Here is a 19,297-nt window from a genome sequence, read left to right on the forward strand (position 1 = left end):
AGGTCCGGAGCTCCTCTTCCTCCAGGGGCAGCCCCCGGGCCCTGGCCCACCCCGGGGGCACAGTCTTGAGCAGCTGCGGAGCCCCACGCGCTTCGTAGCTGCCTTTCCAAAGGTCGCCATCCTTTTTCCTGGGATATCACGGGCCTCCAAGTGCCGATTTTCATCATTCTTGTGTCGTTTCGCTCCTGGTGACAAGCCCTTGCCACCAGGAGCACTCTCCGTAGGCCTCCTGGCCTGGAAGGGTCCCAGATCATCGGGAGCCGGTCCCACTGACTCCCTGCGCCAACCTTTTCTCTGGGTTCCATCTTTTCCTTCTGGGCAGCGTGCTCTCCTTGCGCTAGCCCAGTCCTTCCCCCAACTAAGCCTCTGGAGGGGTAAAGGGGCCAGTTTGCCTAGTCCCGGCATTCACCTCGCTGGCCTGGAATCCTTCAGGGGCCAAGGCCCTGCCCCAAGGGCATTCAGGAGGTTCTTCTTTCCAGTTATCAATGACGCCCATCTGCAGTCCCAGTCCAGTAGTGAAGCACAGCCAAGCGAGAGAGCTCTCCCCTCTGCAGGACCTTTTAAGTGGGGGCGGAAGTGTTCAGCAGGTCTGCACCTCTGGACTATCCAGATGTGCCACATCACAACCTTGCCCCGTCCCCTCCTTCTTGCACAGTGTTCTGGGATAGCTAAAAATGGCATCCTCCAGGAGTTAGTTGCCACATGTGCTCTGAAAGTCTCAGCCCCTCCTCACTGACATTCCTCGCAGGGCCTCTCCAGCCTGATCCTGGCACGGAATGACAGCTGGCTGATTGATGCAAGGCCCTGCTCAAGCAACTGGACAGAGCAGTAATTGGCCCTAATCCTGAGTTGAGTCAGAGAAAGATGACATCCATGGATGACCCATAAGTTGTACAACTATGCTCTTGTCACCTACTGCATAATTCTTTTCTTACGGGTTACAGTGTACTTTGGTGTGACTCTGGTCCCGGTGGACCCCAGAGAACTGGATTTTCACCCTAGGCCCTTCTTTGCCATTGACATTTAATGGTATATTCCTACAATGCAAATACCTTAAGCACACTGACATTGGCATTGAACTGAGTGTCCCTACAGTGAAAAGACAGTAAGCACAATGACTCAGCCTCACATGTGTACACCCCTCTCATGAGACCTACTCCAGGTCACCACCCACTATGCATAGTTCCTCCTACACCAGGATTACCTAAGCGCAGTTCTTGGGCTGCGCACACCAGGAATCCTCCTCCCACAGCCCTCCCATGGGTGCACATCCATGTGCACACATGATCACATGTAATCTGCCCTGGGCCTTCTGCCCTTGCTGTGCCACAGCAGCCTTCCCTTAGCACCGCGGCCCTGGCGGTAAACACACGCAGTCCATTTTACCATGTGTTTACTGTGCGTGAGTCACCTCATAGGAGGCTTCCTCACAGTAAAAAGTCAAAAACCAGGTGGTCAAAAAGCGAAAAATCAGGGCAGATCTGATGATCAGAACCGTCCTCTAACACTTCTGAACTATAAACTTTTATGGAGAAAAAGTGGTCAGTGGGGCAAGCTGGATCAGAAACAGGGCTTGATGACTGCAGGTTGCTGAAAGCTAGAGTCCAAGTCCAGGTGCAGTCGGTGTTGAAGCCGTGAAAGCTCTGAGGGGGTGAAGTCTAGAGCCTGTGCCCAGGATACCCTCAGCATAGACCATCTTTGGTTCAGTATCACTCTTGATGAAGACTTCTATGTTCGTACTTGAAAACTTTCTGGAAGTCAGCTTACTTTTAGCAGAGCAAGCAAGCCAGTGGAGACTGAGCGGTGATTCAATGTTGATGACTTCAGCTTCTATGGCGATCGCGGTCTCAAACGGTTTTCCAGAAGAAAGTTGTCAAAACATTTCTAGGCTCTAGCTGTTGCAGTGTGGACAGGAGAAGTATACTCTAACACCAGCCAGGGGTTCGCAATCTGGGGGGGCATCACTTGGGGGCAAGGACTTACTCCAACAGAGGTCAGCAGCAGGGTCTATGGGTTGTCCAGTTGGTACTGGTCAGCTGGGGAGTTTAGGGAGCATGTCCTCTGGAAGCTTGTGTCCTTTTAGCTCAAATGGGAGGTCAGCGAAATGACCCTTTGAAACACTTCCTGGGGTCCTTGGTTCAAGGTAAGCAGGTCAAGTCCTCCTTTCGGTTCTCCAGGCTGGATGGCAGTCCTTCTGATTCTTCACAGGTCTAGAAGTGTTCTGAGGAGAGGTCTGTGCGGTCCACTCTTATGGCCTGTGCCAGCTTGTGGGTAGAGGCCAAGCCTTTGTTCACCCTCTTTACCAGTTCTTTTCAGTTCCTCTACCCCACTGGGCTTGGTGCCAGCCTGACAAGAGAGACAAAGGGGAGTCAGGCCTAGGTGTGAGATTCATCTGTCACTGCCACGGAAAGTATCCTTTGAAGCTCAGGAAGAGGCTAGGTGCCGCCCCTAGGCCACCCTGTCAAGGTAGGAGTTGCCCTCCCCACTCCAAGTGTCTTTTTCCACTACATGGAAGCAATACACATCTCACCTCAGGAGAGCCACCAGAGGTGAGGTGTGAGCTAGACACTGGCAGGAAAGCTTTTTGGCTTTAGCCAGGAATATTTCAACTTTCGTAAAATGTAATTTTGAAGATAGTCATTGTGTGAGAAAACAGGGCTGATTGCAGAGGCCCCATAACTTTTTGCCCCCATTTTCCTCTTTTTGCTGGTGTTTTCCTGACTTTGATGGTGCCCTGGGTACTGCTAACCAGTCCCAGGGCCTGTGCTCTGTGTAAAATGGATATGCAAATTAGGCTAATTATAATTGGCTAAGTTAACCTACCTATAAGTCCCTAGTATATGGTAGGGCATGTAGGTTTAGGGACCACAGCATAGGTGGTGCACACCTAGGTGCACTGCTGAGGTGCCCAGTGTCATTTTAAAGGCAGGCCTGCTTTGCTGGCTGCTTTTAAATTAAAGTTATATGCAAATTCGACTTTGGAATTAAAGGTACTTCCAAAGTCTTAAACTACCTTATTTTTACATATAAGTCACCCCTAAGGTGTACCCTATGTGCCCGTAGGGCTGGGTGCCATGTAACTATAAGCAGGGACTTTATAAAAATAGATTTATAAGCCCTGGTGAGGTAAAAACAGCCAAATTAGTTTTTCCCTCATTGAAGTAAATGGCCTTCATAGGCTAGAATGGGCAGACTTTATTTTAAGTTTTAAAGTCTCCTTAAATGTTACATACCAAGAATTTGGTATCAAATTGATTGTTGTAATAAATCCCTCAACTTCCAGTTGTGGGATTTAATATAACTTGTCCAGGTAAAAAGTTTAGACTTTACCTAAAAAGTTGCCAATTTCAGCTCTGCATTGTTTTTGCTGCTGTGCTCTGATTGGCCAGCCTGCAGCAGCTTCTGCCAGGCTGCCTTGATGAGGTGTGAAGTGGCCTAGCTTCACACAAAGGAATGTGCTTGGGGGAGAGAATCTCCCCTCAGCAGATGGTGAGGCAGGAAGGGGGAGGGCTGCCAAACTGGTCTTCAAAGGCAGAGAAGGACATTTGGAGCACCCAGCAACACCCCCACATCCTGCAACCCCAGACAATTAGGTGCCCCCTTGATTAGATTAGGAGAGGGCAGGAGAGGGGTGTGTTTATGATTTTTTAGCCACACCAGTGGGTGGGCTCAGCCAGATGTAACCTCCAAAAATCAGATTCATCCATGTTGGATTTTTAGAGACTGTTGCCTTCTGGGATGGATTTTTGCCACACTTCCCAGGAAGTGGTCATCACAGGGGGACGACCCTGTCCCTGATTGGAGAACCAGGGCCCCCCTGCTTTTCACCCAGGAGCAAGGATAAAACTGGCAGACCTGCACCCACACCTCAGATCCCCACCAAATTTCAAGACGAAAGAACTTAAGGAGAAGAAGGACTGCCCTGCTGGACCCCTGGCCTGCACCTGGAACCTGCACTCAGAAGGACTGCACCAGCTGCACACTTGGGCTTCACCACAAGAAGGACTTTGCCTGGCTTCAACTGGTTCAAGGAGGGACTCCCTGTTTGCTACAGGTGAAAAATTGCTAACCAGAGTCCCCTGCACAAACTCCTGAAGAAAGCGACCAGCTGACCACTGTCCAGTGGCCAAAAAGGAGTTTGCGCCAGGTGCATTCTGGGAGTTGAAGTCCGCACCCCCAAGGACCATCACAGAACTTCTGGACCCTTGGGGTGAGCTGTGGACCCCAAAAGAACCTTAAAAGAACATCTGGGTGAAGCCCCAGAAGTTTGGAAAAGATTTGAGAATTTTTGGAAAAAAGCTCCAGAGAGGGACCCACCCGCCGCGGAAATTCTAGCCGGCTTGCCTCAACCGCGACCCGGCCTGACTTCGTGGTTCGTCCCGGTAAAGAAAAACATCCAAAAAAGAGACTAAGTCCGAAGGTAAAAAGTTGACCGGGACCTCCCAGCCATCGTATCCGAGAAGGGCTCCATGGACGTCGGATCAAGATCCAGGTTTACCCCGGTCGAAGGATTTTCATCTCGAAAAAATGACTACGTCCGAAGGTAAAAGTCTCCACCGAGGAAACCCACATCGCGTATCCGGACAAGGGCTCCAGGAGGTCGGATTCAACTGGCAGGTTCGTCCCGGTGAAGAAAAACTTCAAAATAAAGACTAAGTCAGAAGGTAACTTTTTAACCGAGGCCTCCCGCAACCTGTAGCTGAGCAGGGCTCCATCGTGGTCGGCCTGAAAGTTTGACTTTGCCCCGGTCGAGGTGCAACCAGATGACCCGATTGGCGCTTTTTGTTTCTAAGCGCTAGAAAAGTAATAATTCTTTAAAAATTCATATCTCCGGTTCCCCTGAACCGATTTTAATCGTTTTTGTGTCATTTTAAAGATAAAAATATAAACTATTTTTATAAATTGGTTTTGGATTTTTAAACTGTTTCCTGTGTTTTATTTAATTACTGTTTTGTGATATTTGAATGCTTTACACTTTGTCTCCTAAGTTAAGCCTTGACGCTCGTTGCCAAGCTACCAAGGGTTGAGCTGGGATTAATTTACTGAGACCTAACTGTACCTAGGTGGAGGTTAGTGGCTTGTTGCTAGGTGTAGGTACCTACCTGCCCTACCAATAACCAATTTTCCAACACATTGGAAATCAGATTTGACCATTAAGTTGAATTTTAAATTAGTGTTCAAGAACAATTGTTCTAGTTACCCCTATCTGAATTTAGCACTCATTAAAGGTAAAAGTGGAAACCAGTGTTAACCTATGGGAGAGCCAGCCTTCCCACAGTAAAAAAAACAACTTTGGAGGTTTTTCATTGCTTGGACAAATAAGACAGGTCTTCTGGGTGATGCTTATAGTGTCTTCTTGGTTCAAAGAAAGGGCCTCTTATCCCTAGAGGAAGTTTCAGATGCCAGAATGGAACAGGAAGTCTAGCAATGCTCCAGTAAATAATATAGCACAGAGAGAAACAAAACTGGAGGCAGGAAAAATGATTCAGACTGACCAGGACAAACAGAGAGCTGACAAAGTGTGTAGCACACAGGAACTAGAGAGAACCCCAGATCCATGAGGTCCAATGAGTGAGCAATAGTACAGAACCAATAGCTACACAAGTGGAGTTCTTATATAGCATATATAGCAGATAAGATGACATCACTCTTAAAAAATAGGTTCTCCATAAAATATCCTACTTTTTTTTAAATAGCAATAATTCTGTTCTGACTCATTTTTTGCCAGGTTGAAATGGCAGTTTAAAACTGCTTAACCAGGCTCCAAGGGCAGGCCTGACAACACATTTTACAGCGCTAATTTAGTATGTGGCACAATGAGTGTTGCATCCTACTAGTAGCATTTGTTCTACAGTCCCTGGTACATGTGGTTCCATTTACTAGGGACCTACAAGTACATTAACTGAGCCAATTAGGGGTATTCCTATTCTAACATGTTCAGAGTATAGCATACAAGCACTTTACCTCTGGTTAGCAGGGGTAAATTGCACAGAGTTCTACAGCCAACAAAAATAGTGTTCAAGTAGAATGAAAAAATTATCGGGTGATCCTATAGTAAGGACAACTATACAAGAAACATTATCATATCTTTAAAGCTGCATGTGTTATTTGTGAAAATGACTTCAGAGTAAAGTCCTTATTTTGAGAAAAAGCCATTCTGATACATAAAAAATCCCATACGGTTATAAATAAAACAGATGGACTTCCTAATGTCAGGAATATGTGATAAAATGTGCTTCTTCAATCAGTATAGCTTCTTTAGTCCTATACGATGGCAAGTAGCCCCGTTTTAGGCACAACAGAAGTAGACGGGATTCCATGTATTGTGGAAATGCAATACCTTTTTTCTTGCACAAACATAGCCAGCAACCACCTCGCAAAATATGTGATGGGTAAATCCAAAACATTAAGCACCTTGAAACAAAGAAAATGTGCAGGGTTACCACATTATGCCCTATTAGGAGGAGCATGACTTGGAATAGGTAGGTCACACTACACCTGTTAAATACCTCACCCTCAAATGTTGGTAATTACTGGATGGAGTATCTATCACCTGCCCGAATAACAGGCCTTTCATAATGAGACCCCCAGTATTCACAGCTGTCATTCCTAAATCGAAGTGGCCTGTCATGGACAGCTTGCAATAAGCAAATAAATGCCACTTGCTTTGGCTGGTAGGTATCTTTTTAATGGTTTCAAACGAATTCAAAGTCAGAACCAATGATACATTCCACTAAGCGTGGGGAGGAGGAGGGTGATGCCCCTTTCACGTCCACTGTCTGAATCACAGTGAGTGAATGATGGAAAAGACAATTTCAACCTACCAAGTTTCTTTTGTACATTGAGAAGTTCTACGTTCACAACTCTATGAATGTGTGATTGTTCCATAGCTCCCTCAAAAAAAATACATAGGTTTTTGACAGCTCTATGATTGTCACTAAAACATCGAAATCAGGCCACATATCTCTTGGCCGCTGCCAAGACTAGGGAAAAAAGGGTATCTTGAAGCACGGTATATCCATGTCATTTGGAATTCTCAACAAGACAAACTGTGGTTCAAGCGGTAAGGGAACCTCCAGAATGGCTGAAAGTTCCTGAAGGATTGTTGTCCAGTATGTTTTAATATGAGGTCAGTCCCATATTGTGTGGCTGAAGGTCTCTACTGCCTCTTTGAAGTGTAGATAGTTTGGATTAGCTGCCCTTCCCATAGTGTATAGCTTATTGCGGTCATATTTAATCCTGTGTAGAATTTTAAACTGTATTAGGCAGAAACGTGATTTGATCGCCACTTCACACAGATGCATCAATGCTGCCTCACAGTCTATGTCTTCAAATTCTCCCACATCCCTTTGCCACTTTGCACACAGCTTGCCTAGAGTATCTGGCATATTGTTGTTAATTGTTCTATGTGTGGCAGATACAGCCTCTTTGCCTAATTTATCCAGCAGTATCAGCCCTTCGAGCAGGGTATAGTCGGGCAGTTCTGTCTCTATCAGCCCTTCTGATTGCCAGGCGTGTTTCAGTTGTGCATATTTTGGGAATTGGGTCAGTTGCTTATTAAATTCTAGATACTGTTTTTTTTGTGACTTAATAAGATTACTTTTCCAGACTGACCTGATATTACTATGCTCTCTCTCGGTCAGGACTTCCTCTAAAGATACAAGAGCATATCCATGGGGTGTTTTATATGGCCATCTCAGACCCTGCTTGTCATGGAAATATCTCCTCAATATAATATACTGTTCATCATTAAGCATCCTGAAAAATCCTAGTTCACTAGTATCTTGGCCATCACTAATGCATTTTTAGTGTTAACAATCATGCCGGTCAATATATGTAGGAGCTGTGTCCCAAGTGAAGTGTTTCTTATGGATTATCATGAAGATTATCTGCTTCTCCCTGCAAGGCAACTGTCATACAGGTATTTAAATCTCCCCCCCTTTCCTCTGTTCATGGACAGAAGTTCCATCACTCTCTATTGATGGGACTGGGAGCAAGAGACAAACGGAATGTAGTGTGCAGGAAGAAGTGTCTCAAGAGGTACACTAGAACCCGACCCTTCCCAACATCACAAGCATGCATAGTTTATAACACTTTCACTCACAGACCTCAATGAATACCTATAGCAAATGTAGATTTTAGAAGTAAAACCTAAACGAATTCAGCTGCCAATACATTATTTATTATTAGCTAAAACAAGCAAGGTTTGCACATGGATCATTAATTCAGCCTTTCAGTTTGTAATGGTATCCTTAGATGGAGCTGCCACTCACCAAACTGCATAAGAACTGGAGGGGACAACTAGAACACAATTACAAGGATTAGTAGAGGGATTCAATCAGTAGATCAATACATAGAATTTAGCGCTAGAGGGGACCACTAGAAAACATTTACAAGGATTAGTAAAGAGGCTCCATATGTGGATCAGCATATAGTTTTTAGCACTTGATCAATGGCTCAATAACCCATAACTATAAATTTGTGTTATCCTAAAAACAGTCAAATACAGATAAATTGATAAAGTCTTGATAAGCCTACATTAGAATTAGTATTTCTAGAGAAAAGTTACTCACGGAGCTGTTCTATTGTCTTCTAGCATTAGCGAGCTCAGCTGGGGATATAGAAAAGGCATAGTAGTGACAGCATCAGTAATATTGGACTCTTGATCTGCAACAGGAAAGATTTGTATTGTTGGAAAATATTTCATCTTCATGGCATGGATACATAACTAATGAAAAGCATAAAAACATACTTGGATACACTAATTTAGACTGCTGTGGCTAATGTAATCAGATGAGTATGTTGCATTCAGGGCCAGTGCAATGATTATTATGCTATGCAAAATAACACTGTGTTAAATATTGCATTCTCATTTCTTACAAACTGGACCATATTTGATGCTTTCAGGGGCACATTTGGCTCCCTTTGTAATTGGTGCCCCTTCTGCTGAGATGTATTGCCAGTTGCCTTTTTTAAATAATGGTTCCATCCAATGAAAACTCTTTTTTGATAGAAAGATGTTTTATTGAACATCTACTACACATTACAGACCAAGAGTTTCACGAAGAACACTTGCTACTGCTCTGGTTTCAATTAACCACACTATGAAAGAAAACAAAATCTAGGTTGTTGTATACTTCCGGTTCCTTTTTCCACAAGGGGTGCTGAAAAGTAAAGAGGGGAAGGGGTATTCTGGAACAAAAATCTATGAGTTTAGGAATCATCAAAATTCACTTCCCTGATACCCCAAGCAATCCTCAGGACATGCTTGTATTAGGTACCTCACAAAGTAAATATGTGTGTTGCTGGCCCTGTCTCCCTCAAATGTTTGCTATTTAAGTAGTCTCTCACTAAGGCCCTCATTCTGACCTTGGCGGTCGGCGGAGAGGCGGCGGTCGGACCGCGAACAGACCGGCGGTATTAAAAATGGCATTCTGACCGCGGCGGTCACCGCCGCGACCGACCGCCACTTCCCCACTCCGACAGCCACGGCGGTCATGACCGACGGGCTGGAGTCTGCGCACTCCGGTCCGGCGGTTGACCCAAGACCGCCAACGGTATCATGACCCTGCTTACCGCCGCGGTTTCTGGCGTTCGGGAACCACCATGCGAACCATGGCGGTAGGCACTATCGGGGTCAGGGAATTCCTTCCCTGGCACTGATAGGGGTCTCCCCCACCCCCCACTGCCCCCCCGAGTCCTCCCCCCACACCCTCCACCCCCCTGCCACCCTCCAGAGGTGGTACAAACCCCCTCCCCACCCCCACCCCGACATGCACATACACGCACCCCGACATGCACACACCCCCAACATGCACATATACACACCCCCTACACACACACATACACAACGGGGACACATACATGCCAACATGCGCACCCGCCGAACTACACACATTGCCCATAGTCACAGCAGCACTCCCCGCCCGCATGCACGCACTCACACACCCCCTCTACACACTCACACGCACACCCCCATGCACGCACACATCACACAACACCCCCCTACCCCCTCCCCTCACGGACGATCAACTTACCTTGTGCGTTGGTCCTCCGGGAGGTGACAGGAGCCATGGGGAGGTGACCGCCAACAGAAGACCGCCAACAGAAGACCGCCACACAGAAATGTGGGTCGTAATTCTGTGGGCGGTGTTCTGCTGGCGTGGCGGTGGAGGTTGACCAGTCTCCACTTTCCCGCCGACCGCCAGTGTGGCTGCTGGCGGTTTTCCGGCGGAACGCTCCCAGCGGTCAGAATGCGCACAGCGGCATACCGCCGCGGTCGGCGGTCTTCACCGCGGCGGTAACTCGGCGGTCTTGCGAAAAGACCGCCAAGGTCAGAATGAGGGCCTAAGTTTGGTGGGGAGAGCATATGTGTGTTTAACTTTACAAATCACTCAAAACATAATTGGGGCCAAAGCGAGACCCTCAGACCCACAACAATAATTGGACCAACTCGGATCCAGGTTAATATAGTTAGAACCAAATGAGTTTCTAGCTAAAGTCAAATCATTATTGGGGTCACTAATCAATACTACATCCACAGAAAGTGGGTCATAACCAACTCACAGTTTTACTACCAGGCTTTAAATCTTGACTTCTGGGGCCAAGTTATCAATACTTTATACCTCTTGATCCAAATGTACTATGGAAGAAAGAGTACACTACTTTAAAAATGTGCAGTATATCATCCTTAAGTGCCAGAACATGGGACTCCATAAGTCAAGGTCTTTGACCTCTTTCTCCGTTTGCACTACTTTACCTTTCAGTTCATCCAAAGAACTTTGCAAATGCAAAACCATGTGGTTGGTGCCATTGATTTCCACCCTCACTTCTTTTAGCATGATGTATAAGACAGGCTCTTTCTTGGGCAGATAGGCCATACAGGAGTCACTCCTTTCTCCTTAACCTCCTGAATCTCCACCCACTTCAGTAGAATGCAGGAAGAAAAAATCCCTCATGTTTTTGGTGCCATTGTGGGGCACAAGGTATATACGGGGCTTGAAATATAGATTTAAACAATGCAGCGGGTCCACTTTACATCTTCCAGTGGATTATAACATGTCAAGTGGTAGTCAGATGGCTGTTTTAGGATCCATAGCTGGACCCCATTGTCACTGTCTTGCTAAGCTAATCCTCCAAATATTGTTTTCTGCCACAGCCACTATCAATGAAGATCAATCACCCATCACAGAGTCACAGTGCAGGGCACATTATATTCATGTAGAATGGACCCCCAGTCTCCATGCTGCAGTAGGGAATGCAGGATTATTAACGCTGGCACAGGAATCCTCATGGAGACAATGAACTTCAATGCATCGAGCAACTTGTGGCCACTATCTTGACTTCTGGAGTCATGTAGGGGAGATAGATGATATGTCTGACAGCAGTCTTCCCAGCTGCAAACTTCCTGCAATACTTCAGCTGCTAATATTTGAATGCAGTGATGACTCATGATTTCAGAACAGACACTCTATCTCTCTATGTGCTCTAGACTACTATGCCAGGCCATAGAGAAGGAGCTATGTCAGAGATTCACATGGGAATAATCACATCAAAGTTAAGCAGAGACTGCCCTGAGAACGTTGCAATACTCTGCAATACACTGCAATTTACACTGAAAGACAAACATGTGGTTATTAATGATTAGGTTACAGTAAAAACCAAAAACGTTCAACTGCACCAATCTAGAAGTTTTTATATTTATTGTTAGATTATGTGTTGGTTCAGATGCATTAATCATTAATGCCAAGAAACCTTTGGTTCCTTACATATTAAATTAAAAATTTCAATTCATTTTGGATATTTTTGGCCACCTGACAAATCAAAGGAACTAGGTGGTGGAAGCCCAAAGTTAGATTAACTCTTCAGGATATGAAAGACTAGTAAATTAGAAATTATTTTATCACACATTTATTGCTAGAACATATAGGTTCAATCAGACAGTATTCGACATTAATGGGCTAGTGTAAAGTTTGCTGGAGAGGGTACTCTGTCGCAAAGGCAACAATTTGCCTACTTGTCCAAACTGAATGTCGGCTCTCCTTCTTTACAGTCAACTACTTCATCTGTAACACTGAGGTTCTCCTTCGATGGCCAGATGACATATGGGCCTTCAGTGTTTCGTCATTTGACTGCCTGTCTGATGAATTGCCAGTTTTTACTCCCTGTTATTGCTTGAAAAACCTTATGGTAAGGGACAGTAAAAACGTTTTAAGTGACACACACACCATGATGGGGGTTCCTGTCAATGACTAGAGGTATACGCTGGACAGGCACACATCTCTAAATTCGGAGTACTGGTACCACAAATGTAAATCAGGCCCCAAGTCATAGCAATATGCATAGCAGGAAGTTATGTTTTCTGCATTACTGTTGAGCTGAGTGCTAAGACTTATATTGGTATACTTCTTGAGATATAATGTTTGGGAAATAAAATAATAGATTTCATTCATAGACTGCAAAACTGCAAAAAGTTTGTCTATACTGACCTCACTGCAGTTGTAAGTTTGGGGAACTATGCTAACATGATGACAGTGCTCCCTATTTGTGAGGAAGGCTTTCATTTGTAGACGGAAATACTTGTATTTCCCTATATAGTGTTCATTTGAATAAAAAGCTCCATACATGGATATTTGCAGAAGCGGTTAAAGGTCAAGGTATGGCAACTACTGACCAGGACTTGCACAGTAGAGAAATGCTTGGACAGGTAGAAAGGGAAGTCATTTTGCTTTACACAGATTATTTCCTTTCTGCGAGTCTGTCAGTTACTATATATAAAGGATGAAGTACCACTGCCATTCATTATAGAGATTTTGTTTTAAATTTTATTTATTCATTTAAGCTGTTCATTTCTGACATGGGTAGAAATACCAAAATTAATTAATAGTACCATGGTTCTACATAGACGTCAATACCTCAATTACCTTTTCAGTAGTTCCCTCTACCCTTTTCAAACCCAATTACATTCAGAGAGATGATCCCCCTTCCTGAATATTATGATACTTTAATAACACCCCCACTCTTAGAGCATATATTTTTCCTTACATTGGACTTGACGCAACTTATGGAGCCATAGCTCGTATGATGGAACTTCTGTGGTTTTCCATAGTTGTCAAATTAACAATTTTACTATTATAGATGTGTTAAAAAAAGAGCTGACGTTGCAGATTTGTCTGGGAACGAATTCTGAATAGAGCCTACATGAGGCCAATCCCCCATGTAATGCCCACATCTGATACAAATCTCTGACATGGAGGGGAGGATTTTTTTTTAATTGTATAGGAGTATAGTACAGTATCTATTTGCAAAAGAAGGTCGTTCTTCTAAACTGGCCCCTCTTATCACTTTGGAGGCCCATAGATTATAGTGTCTCCAAAGACAAAGGTCAATTTTGCTCTCAGTACACTCCTCAATCTATGCCAGAATACTGCGGACGATAGTTACAGGCATTTGTTGCATCAAAATAAGATGCCAACTACCAATGCCTAGTAAACCTCTTATGTAGAATGCTTGAGTAATAGTACAGGCAAGAACGTCTGCTGGTAGCTGAATTGATCTTAAAAAATGATGAATTTAGAGGAAAAAAGTAGGCAGGATCACCGGGTTCCTTGATAGCAACTGCTCCCATGATTTAATGGCCCGAAAGAAAACAAATCACTGAAGCGAGTAATCCTCAGCCTTTCCCAACCTTTAATCTTCCCTATATTGATTTTTAAACCCAATAGCTCACACTGGTTTAGTGACATAGCGGGTGAAAGTAGGAAAACTGACATGTTTCATGAAGTTGAGTGTATCTAAAGCTTACCCCATGAGGGAACTTATATCTGCTTTGCTTGGGAAGTTTTGGAATTTTCAAAAAATGGGGGAGCCTAATGCTGTTCTGCTGGAGCATTCGATTGAGGAAGACATTATTATGCAGCGCCCGATCTAAATAGGCGACCTAGTAATACTTTTTAAAATGGGGCAGAGCAACCCCCTGTCTTCAAAGTTTAACTGAAGGGTTGCCAGTTTTGTACAGGGCTTGTTACTGTTATGTTTTTTTGTCATTGTCCCGCCCATGACATTCGTTAGTGCAGGGGAGTTTTACTAGTCTCCCCTGTGAAGGTTTAAACCAATGGTTTCACCCGGTGACGTGAACCGGGGTTAATAAAAGGGCCATGGGGGTTTGAGCCTCATTGCGCAGTTACTAACAAGTGTGTCCGTGTTAACATTAATCGAAGTCTGCCCTAAATGTCATAGCAAGTAGGCCTAATAGCGGAGCCTACAATAAACACAACAAATTGTCGACGAGGGTGGTGCCTGCTCCCTCGCACCCCCACCTGCAGTCTTCGGTGTTGTCCTCCACGTGTGCTCCACAGCTGGCGTTCCACTCCTGCCCGCCGGCAACGGAGGCTCCAGGTGAAGGGGTGTCAGCGGCACTGTGCGGTGCTCCCTGAAGTGCAGCGGCAGTGAAGGTGTGTCCACTGTGCCTGGCTGTGTCTGCAGGGACCGGCTTCCTGTTGCCGTGGAGTTTGGTCTCGAGGCCTGAGACGTTGTGCTGGGGGTGGAGCTTCCCCGTAACCAGCCCCACGTGCTGGGCAGCGTTTTCGGCTGTCACTGGGGCAATCGAGGACGTCAGAGTGAAGAGGAAGCTCCATGGTGAGGCGAGTGGTGAGCAGGGCCAGTACACGAGTCTGAAGGTTTTTCTTCTTTATCTGGCATGATATACAAATGGAGGAAAATAGTAAAACAAGCTGTGTCTTGAGTATTTTGGGTGGCAAGAACAAAGAGTCACACATCAGGGCACTGCTTTCATTGCAGACTGTACATGTCTAAGTCAGGCCACCTGTATGTTAATGGGCATATAAAAAAAATAAAAATCCAATCTCCCAGTTTCCATTTCACAAGTGGGAAAAAGTGCATTTTAAGCCCTAAAAAATACATAAAGGAAAAGCAAACAAACAAAAAAAAATGTTTGCACCAAGATGGCCATGTCGTCAGTTCCTGCATTAGAACTATTTCCTGTGGAGGGTCCCCCTTCTGCCCAAGCTGCCACGTGGAAGGAATGGGTTGATAGGTTGAAAACTTATTTTGCAGCTACAGCACTGGACGAGGACAGACGCCGCCCCATGCTTCTTCACCTAGGGGGTGCAGCCATTCATAAACTTGGAAAGTCGGTGGTGTAGGAAGGCCCACCTTTCAATTACCAGTCGTTAAAAAGGGCTCTGATTGCACATTTCGAACTGTTAGCGAATCCGGACTATGAGTGCTTTTTCTCAAGGCAAGCGAGGCAACTCCCAAACGAGTCTGTCGGCACGTTCTATGCGAGGCTGAGAGAGCTGGCACGAACGTGTACACTGTGGGATGCTGAAGATGAAAATCATGGGCACTTCATACAGGGCTGTGTGTCGGTAAAGTTGCGAGAAAACATACTACGGGTACCTGGCATGTCAATGTTGAATTTTCTCACGATGGGCAGATACAAAGAGTTGTCGAACGTGCGTGCAGCCTACATGGATGCAGCATTGCAGACTGAAGTCAAGAGTGAACCGGTGAACGTCATCACCGCAACAGTCACAGAAAAAAAAAAGACTAGGCAAAAGGCTGCTTCGAGTTCTTGATTGTGTTTCTCGTGTGGTGGCCCATGTCCTCATCAAGGGCCATGTCCTGCACAAGGCAAGAAATGTGCAAGCTGCAATAAGATGAACCATTTCGCTAAAGTTTGTCGATCATCTGTCCATCCAAAGTCACAGAAATCAAAGACCGTTAATATAGTGCAGCCTGCAGTTATGGGTGAACATGACGATGTGGACGACGATGAAGAGGAAGAAGGGACTGTCCACGTGATTTATGCTCTGCAGCCAGGAGGACATCCTCGAAAATGGATACCACAATGCTCTGTCTTTCTGGAAGGTCACAAAATTCAGGCATTGATTGACACTGGTGCTTCCATTAATATACTGGCACAATCACTGTTAAAAAATATCCCATTCAGCCTCAGCTAAAGCCTACCTCAACTCAAGTGTATGCATTCGGGTCGTTGCAACCTTTGCCATTGGCGGGGGTTTTAAACACCACTTTGTCTCATGAGGGGAGTTCAGTGCGCACAAGAGTGTTCGTGACAAAAACTGGGTCTGACATGTTACTAAGCGGAACAGCAGAGCAACTCAACCTTGTATCGTTTGCTTACAGTGTGCACCTCAGAACTGTGCACACTCTCCTTAAAGATTTTGGGCAACTCTTTGAGGGGATAGGGTGCCTGAAAGGCCGCATGCTACGGTTGCATATTTACAGATCCATACAGCCGGTAGCACTAAAGCACCGCAGGGTGGCATTCCATCTGCGTCCGAAGATAGAAGGAGAGCTCTGGAAGTTGGAGCAGGCAAACATCATTGAGAAAGTTGACGGTCCTACACCATGGGTTTCACCCATTGTAATCACAAGGAAACCCAAACAACCAGGAGAGGTTAGGATCTGTGTGGATATGCGCCTACCAAATGTCGCCATTAAGCGAGAACGTCATTTAACACCAACGGAAGATGACATTGTCGCGGAGGTTGCAGGATCACGATGGTTCTGAAAAATGGATCTGCCGGCTGGATATAATCAACTCATGCTAGATCCCGACTCCAGAGGCATAACCACTTTTTCCACTCATGTGGGTCTTAGAAGCTACAAACGGATGAGTTTTGGGATTTCCAGCGCAGCGGAGGTATTTCAGGATACTATTCGAGGGTTGCTTGCTGGTTTGCCTGGAGTGTTCAATGTAAGTGATGGCATTCTTGTACATGCTCCCACCATAGAGTTACATCTGCAACGTCTTCAAGCAACATTTCAAAGGCTTCAGGATAATGGACTGACGCTTCACAAAGACAAGTGTGCCTTTTTGCAGACTGAGGTGGCTTTCTTTGGTTAGCGGTTCTCTGGGGAAGGGGTTATGCCGGATCCTGCCAAAGTAAAAGACTTCCATCAGCAGCAGCCCCCACCAATGTCTTTGGTGTCTGCAGTTATTTGGGCATGATCAACTACTGCGGGCATTTTATTAAAAACATAACAGCCCTAACAGCCCCTCTGAGGGATCTCATAAAAGCCAATGTGGTGTGGGAGTGGGGACCTGAACAAGAGGTTTCATTCCAAGCCACTAAGTCAGCACTGTCAGAGCACACGGCGCTGGTGTATTTTGACCCCAGGTAAGAATCGGAGCTATCTGTGGATGCCAGTCCCACATGTTTGGGGGCAGTATTGGCGCAAAAACAACTGGATGGAGAGTGGGCTCTGGTGGCCTACGCTAGCTGTGTGTTGACAGAGACTGAACAGCGCTATTTTTAAATTGTAAGTGTTCTTCAAAATATGACTCTCAGAACAGGAGAGGCTAAAATGATGTTATCTTCATTATACAAGGTCAGAAATGATCTGGCCATATCTCCGGAAGGATGCTTATTGAGAGGCCCAAGGTTGGTGAGCCCTGCCTCCTTACAGAACTCTGTAGTTGAGCCTGCACATTCCTCTCACCAAGGAATAGTAAAGACAAAGTCAAGACTGAGAAGCAAGGTGTGGTTCCCTGGGCTTGATGATCAGGTGGAACAAACAGTGCGCCTCTGTGCAATGTGCCAAGTGGTTGGTCCAGCTGAGAGCCTCCTGCCAGTTTTGACTGAAGTCATAAATCCTATACTGTGGTTTTCAGGCCAGTGCAGACTTTGGAAGCTTGCCAGACGGTCATCAGATGCTGGTAATGATTGACGATTTCTCTAAATATCCGGAGGTGGAAATTGTAGAGTCACTGACTGCGTCTCAGATCATTCCTCGTGGTGAAAAGATCATGGGTATGTACGGATAATGGACAGCCTTTTTCCAGCCAAGAGTTTGCTGAGTATTTGCAAAGTCGAAGAATCCTGCACAAAAAGATCACTGCTCGTTGGCCTCAGGCTAATGGAGAGGTGGAACGATTCATGAGAACTCTTAACAAGGTTTTTGCAGATTGCAGTGGCTGGTGGTCTCAATGTGGACTGTGCAGTCTATGCATTTCTGACGGACTATCGTCTTACTCCTCATGCCACCACAGGAGAGACACCTAGCTCTTTATGCATGAATTGTCAGGTTCAAGATACCATTTCTCATGTGCAAGAGGGATCTGAACTTCATGACAGAGTTAGGGAGACACTGTCCAATAGAGAGAAAAAAAATGCCAAGGTGTCCAGAAAGTGGAGAGCAAAGGAGAGGGACATTCGTGTAGGAGACTTTGTCCTTGTACGCAACCGGAGAAGTGGGAGCAAGTTTTTGCTGCCTTTTGAGAAGGATCAGTGGGTGGTGATTGCAAAGAAAGGTACCATGATAACTGAAAGAAGGAAACATGAAACCGTCACCAGAAACATTTCATTTTTCAAGGTATTCCGTCTGAATAGTGGTGGAATGGACAGTGAACCGAGTTCTCCATCGGCCATTGAGTATGAATACGGAGATGAAGGAGGTGTGGTGTGTGGCAGTAGCCAGTCTACGCTCCATAGCCCTGAGATGTTGGGTGATGACTCTCTGTTGACTGACCAGAGGAGTGCCAATGTGGCGAGTGTGGAACTTCCCCACGATGCTGACCAAGGAACTCCTGAAACCATACGTCCTAGGCAAGGTGTGGAGCATTATAACTTGCACCCTCATCCACCAAGGTCAACTAAGCTGCAAGGATTTGTAGCTGACTGATTACCTGAGGGTTTTATTGTTTTCGGATACTATCTGTGAAGGACCCTATATTACTGTTGTGATTTATGTATACATTTATGTTTATTTTGGGTAAAGGAGGAATGTTATGTTTTGTCATTGGCCCACCCATGACGTTCGTTAGTGAAGGGGAGTTTTACTAGACTCCCCTGTGAAGGTTTAAAACCATGGTTTCACCCGGTGAAGTGAACCGGGATTAATAAAAAGTCCTGGGTGTTTGAGCCTCGCTGCGCAGTTACTAACAAGTGTGTCCGTGTGAACATTAATCAAAGTCTGCCTTAAATGTCACAGCAAGTAGGCCTAATAGCGGAGCCTACAATAACCACAACAGTTACTGGATCAACAAAATATTGTAATATCTGATCGCGTTCCCTAAAGAACCTTTTAAAAAAAATACTGTAATATCTGATCGACTTCCCTAAAGAACCTTTGGCGAACCTTGATAATCACTCTTGAAAACAAGAAAAGGAATAAAGGCAGGAACATCATTTTTATCAATGCTACACACCCTATGATTGTCAACAGGACTGTTTGCCATTGCTGCAGTAATATTTTTGTCTTTTTCAGCATTGGCAGATAACTTAATATAGGTACGAGAATTGATGAA

General features: G+C 45.3%; 1 protein-coding gene across 2 annotated transcripts in view; it reads right to left on the reverse strand.

Moving 5' to 3' along the window:
* The window catches only part of TOM1L1 (target of myb1 like 1 membrane trafficking protein), a 501,668-nt gene that overhangs the window by 129,317 nt on the left and 353,054 nt on the right, over window positions 1-19,297 (reverse strand). For both annotated transcript variants that reach the window (XM_069200030.1, XM_069200031.1), the window contains exon 11: window positions 8,574-8,667. In XM_069200030.1, the coding sequence (XP_069056131.1) occupies window positions 8,574-8,667 (94 nt within the window). The remainder of the gene's footprint in view (window positions 1-8,573; window positions 8,668-19,297) is intronic.

Source organism: Pleurodeles waltl, chromosome 7 (genome assembly GCF_031143425.1).
Source record: "Pleurodeles waltl isolate 20211129_DDA chromosome 7, aPleWal1.hap1.20221129, whole genome shotgun sequence".
Classification (NCBI taxonomy): domain Eukaryota; kingdom Metazoa; phylum Chordata; class Amphibia; order Caudata; family Salamandridae; genus Pleurodeles; species Pleurodeles waltl.